This window comes from Boleophthalmus pectinirostris, unplaced genomic scaffold (genome assembly GCF_026225935.1).
Source record: "Boleophthalmus pectinirostris isolate CB_2022bp ecotype Guang Dong unplaced genomic scaffold, ASM2622593v1 HiC_scaffold_14, whole genome shotgun sequence".
NCBI lineage: Eukaryota > Metazoa > Chordata > Actinopteri > Gobiiformes > Gobiidae > Boleophthalmus > Boleophthalmus pectinirostris.
In genome coordinates this window covers 36,678,250-36,683,397 of record NW_026571047.1, presented here as the reverse complement: position 1 = coordinate 36,683,397, position 5,148 = coordinate 36,678,250, and the positions used below count along the sequence as shown (strand labels likewise).

The following is a 5,148-nucleotide window of genomic DNA, read 5'->3' as shown; positions in this document are numbered from 1 at the left end:
GGGACTTCAGCTGGACCAGATCTGTGGAAAAGAGAGGAGGACAGACGAGAGAAAGTCACGTGAGCTTCGGTTGTTTTGACTCGTGTCTCTGTTTGACACTTTTCCCGTAAAAAGCGGCTCAGACTGTGGTCCAGGGTTTTTGTTTCTCCGGGACCACAGAGTCTCGATTAGTCCAGACTGTAAATGGAACTCAATTATCCTACATGTACTCTGATCTCAGAACATCAGGACTAAATGAGGACTAAACCAGGACTCACCCAGGACTAAATGAGAAATAAACCGGGGCTAAACCAGGACTGAACCAGGACTGAACCAGGACTAAACCAGGACTAAATGAGAAATAAACCGGGGCTAAACCAGGACTGAACCAGGACTAAACCAGGACTAAATGAGAAATAAACCAGGGTCTAAACCAGGACTGAACCAGAACTCAACCAGGACTAAACCAGGACTGAACAAGGACTAAACCAGGATTAAACCAGGTCTAAACCAGAACTAAATCAGAACTAAACCAGGGCTAAACCAGGACTAAACCAAGATTAAATCAGGACTAAACCAGGACAAAACTAGGACAGACCCAGAACTAAACCAGGGCTAAACCAGGACTAAACCAAGATTAAATCAGGACTAAACCAGAACTAAACCAAGGACTAAACCAGGACTAAACCAGGACAAAACTAGGACTGACCCAGAACTAAACCAGGTCTAAACCAGGACTAAACCAGGACTAAATCAAGGACTAAACCAGGACTAAACCAGAACTAAACCAGGACTAAGACAGGGACTAAACCAGGACTAAACCAGGACTAAACCAGGATTGAACCAAGATTAAATCTGGACTAAACCAGGGGTAAACCAGGGACTAAACATGGACCAAACCTGGACTGAACCAAGATTAAACGAGGACTGAACCAGGACTAAACTAAGACTATAATCTGTGTTCTGCATTAGAACAGAACTAAACATAGCAAAATAAATAAGCTTCACTCACCCGAGTCTCTGTTCAGACACACGTTTGAACCAATCAAAATCAAAATAAAAATAAAAATAAAAAAAGTGTTAAAACTATAAAAAACTAGAGTAATGTAATGATGAACATTATAACAACATTAAAACCTCAAAAAATTCTACCAAACAAGTCTAACAGCAAGACCATCTGATGACAGATCATGTTTTTAACCTCATTTAAACTGCCTCACTGCATTCTAATAAAGTTACATGAAAATAAAGAACCAGACCATGTTTACTTTTGATTTAGTCCTGGTTTAGACCTGGTTTAGTCCTGGTTTAGTCCTGGTTCAGTCCTGGTTGAGTCCCTGGTTTAGACCTGGTTTAGACCTGGTTTAGACCTGGTTTAGTCCCTGGTTGAGTCCTGGTTTAGGCCTGGTCCAGTCCTGGTTTAGTCCTGGTTTAGTCCTGGTTTAGTCCTGGTTTAGACCTGGTTCAGTCCTGGTTTAGTCCTGGTTCAGTCCTGGTTTAGACCTGGTTTAGTCCTGGTTTTAGTCCTGAAATAACGTCTGCATCATTGTTGGAAAAAAAGATAAAAGGTTTGATTTAAATTAAAATGTATAAAAGTTAAAGTTTTACCTGAACTCAGAAGAACAGAGATGAAGACCAGAGCTCGGATCATGGTCCAGATCTGCTTTAGTCCAAACAGAGTCTGAGGAGCAAATGAACAGAGACCAGAGACCAGAGACAAGCCCCTCCCCTGAGAGAGAGAGAACTGAACCAGGACTAAACCAGGACTAAACCAGGACTGAACCAGGACTGAACCAGGACTAAACCAGGACTAAACCAGGACTAAACCAGGACTGAACCAGGACTGAACCAGGACTAAACCAGGACTAAACCAGGACTAAACCAGACTGAACCAGGACTGAACCAGGACCAGGTCTAAAGAACCAGGACTGAACCAGGACTGAACCAGGACTAAACCAGGACTGAACCAGGACTGAACCAGGACTGAACCAGGACTGAACCAGGTCTAAACCAGGACTAAACCAGGACTAAACAGGACTGAACCAGGACTGAACCAGGACTGAACCAAACCAGGACTAAACCAGGAAACCAGGACTGAACCAGGTCTAAACCAGGACTAAACCAGGACTAAACCAGGACTGAACCAGGACTGAACCAGGACTAAACCAGGACTAAACCAGGTCTAGGAACCAGGACTGAACCAGGACTGAACCAGGACTGAACCAGGACTGAACCAGGACTGAACCAGGACTGAACCAGGACTAAACCAGGACTAAACCAGGACTAAACCAGGACTAAACCAGGTCTAAACCAGGACTAAACCAGGTCTAAACCAGGTCTGGACCAGGTCTAAACCAGGTCTAAACCAGGACTAAACCAGGTCTAAACCAGAACTAGGAAAACCAGGACTAAACCAGGACTGAACCAGGACTAAAACCAGGACTGAACCAGGACTGAACCAGGACTAAACCAGGACTAAATCAGGTCTAAACCAGGACTAAACCAGGTCTAAACCAGGTCTAAACCAGGTCTGGACCAGGTCTAAACCAGGTCTAAACCAGGACTAAACCAGGTCTAAACCAGGACTAAACCAGGACTAAACCAGGACTAAACCAGGACTACCAGGACTAACCAGGACTGAACCAGGACTGAACCAGGACTAAACCAGGACTAACCAGACTGAAACCAGGACTAAACCAGGACTGAACCAGGACTGAACCAGGACTGAACCAGGACTAAACCAGGTCTAAACCAGGACTAAACCAGGTCTAAACCAGGTCTAAACCAGGACTAAACCAGGTCTAAACCAGGTCTGAACCAGGTCTGAACCAGGTCTAAATCTGGGTCTAGTTCTTTATTTTCAGGAGGCAGTTTAAATTAGGTTAAAAACACGATCTGTGTTTGACGTTGGCACTAAAGACGTCGGAAAACTCAACAGCTGTTTGTGTTTTTAACAGAGAAATCGCGTTCAAAATGACAACGCAAATCAAATAAAATAAGTGAAAATAAAACCTTTAACCACCAACTGAAGACGGACTTAAACTCGACGTTATCTGATATTTTACAAATGGAGCAGTGACATTTTAGAGCCGAGCTAACGACATGTAATCGGGTTAAGAATTTACACAGTGAGAGCAAAGCGGCTAATCGCGTTAGATTCATCCTCTGCGCCGCCATTAGCATTAGCATTAGCATTAGCATGAGTAGGGTCACATGCTGCAAGTTTTAACTTTTCAAAGTGACGTAAAGTAACGATCCTCAACATTCAGCGACGGACACTAAGATGATGAAGTCGCAATGCGACTTACAAATACAAATGCGACGACGCAACAAAAAGCCACAACGGAAATGACCGCGGGACTCTATTTTAATGCAAACGCCGCAACAAATACAAACGCCACAACACAAACGCAAATGCCGCAACACGTTAAAAAGCCACGACACATTAAAAAGCCACAACACATTAAAAAAGCCACAACACCATAAAAAGCCACAACATGTTAAAAAGCCACGACACATTTAAAAGCCACAACACGTTAAAAAGCCACAACATGTTAAAAAGCAACAACACGTCAAAAAGCCACAACACATAAAAAGCCACAACACATTAAACAGCCACAACACATTAAACAGCCACAACAGAAGTGACCGCGAGACTCTATTTTCCGACAGACAGATCAAGCGGCGAGTGAAGAAGAAGAACGACAACAAGTGGAGATTGTAGAAAACTACAGTTTGGTGATTGTGTAAAGAGAATAAACGGAGTTTCAAGAGCTGAAAAGTGTGACCAGTGTTTCCCTTTTGCTCTGATGAAGATGAAGATGATGATGATGAAGCATCAGAGCAGGAGTCTTCGTGTTTCTTCTGGTGAAACATTTTTCACGTGTTTCATTTGCACAGAGCTGATGTTTCATATCCATGTCCAGAGACCAATGAGGCTTTATCAGATCTGTGGAGAGGCGAGCCGTTCACTAATGCACCTTGTCTCTCAAGGTGTTTGTGAGTAAAACTTACAACTGTAATGAAATAAAAGCTACAGGTTTGAAGTTAATCCAGGCGTCGCCCAGAGTCTCGGTGTATTTCTGTCGACGCTCGATGGAGGATTTATGTGAGTTGACAAAAACAAAAACTTTTTTGAAAACGATGCTTTGTGCACAATGTTATTTTGGAAAACGGAACAAAGGAAATATTCATTTCTCAACACACCCGGCGATGTGTAAACGCAGCCTGATCACTGTGGGAATCAGTCATGCATTTTTTAAAAAGTGCATACGCCAGCCGTCGGGAAAATATCTAATCTAAAACGAAAGCTGCATGGGCCTTTTGTGCTTCACTCTTTTCATCTGCAGAGACTACGACCCGTCGGAACAGCGATACTAAAAATTGTCAGTAAACTGGCATGTCTAAATAGAGGCATGTCGTACTGAAGTGCAAGTGAACGGCCAATCAAATCGGGTTCTGAAACGCAAACTCGGGCTCGTTCGGTGCAAACTGAGTCGATTGGATTTACGTCACAGCAAAAATGTCGGTGCACAGAGTAAACGGGCTGAATCGTCTTTTGGTCATTTTGATGTTGTGTCTGTGTAGAAAAAGTGTCTTTAAAAACTTTGTAGTGACATTTAGACTTTTTCACATCATTTTCCCGCCGACACAAGTTCTTTTCTGAACATGTAGAAGTCAAACTGAGCGAGTTGCCGTTAGCCAACAGATGAATGTCGTGTCCCTCAGTTGTTCAGGTAGAATCTATGGCAAAGGAGAAATGCAATTTGTTTGTTTAATGTCTGTTTGTTTTCGACCTAAATCAACATTTGTCCAGTTGACAAATTTAATTCATCCTTTGCCGTGAGCTAACAGACTTTATTAACAGGAGCTCGCGATAACGTGAACGAGCTCAGAGGCAGTTCAAAGTTTTCAGAAGACACATTGTCCACACAGACACAACTTAACACGTAAAAATGAACAAAAGACAATTCTCGCTGCTGCATTCTAAGCAGCAGAGTTAGGGTGACCAAACGTCCGTTTTTCCCCGGACATGTCCGTACTTTGCGTCCTGTCTGCAGCGCCTGGGTTTTTTTTTTTTTTTAAGTGATGCAAATGTTCAGGTTTTCATGACCGTTCATTGGGACATTAAACTGAGCGTCTCTCTTAGTTCTCTGTGACTCAGAAGGA

General features: G+C 43.0%; 1 protein-coding gene across 1 annotated transcript in view; it reads right to left on the bottom strand.

Moving 5' to 3' along the window:
• The window catches only part of LOC110170857 (5-hydroxytryptamine receptor 3A-like), a 16,999-nt gene extending 15,369 nt beyond the window's left edge, over positions 1 to 1,630 (bottom strand). The window contains exons 1-2 of the mRNA XM_055149966.1: positions 1,588 to 1,630; positions 1 to 21 (exon numbers count right to left, since the gene is read on the bottom strand). The exon at positions 1 to 21 is cut by the window's left edge and continues 140 nt beyond it. Of these exons, the coding sequence (XP_055005941.1) occupies positions 1 to 21; positions 1,588 to 1,630 (64 nt within the window). The remainder of the gene's footprint in view (positions 22 to 1,587) is intronic.
• Between the last annotated feature and the right edge of the window lie 3,518 nt (positions 1,631 to 5,148).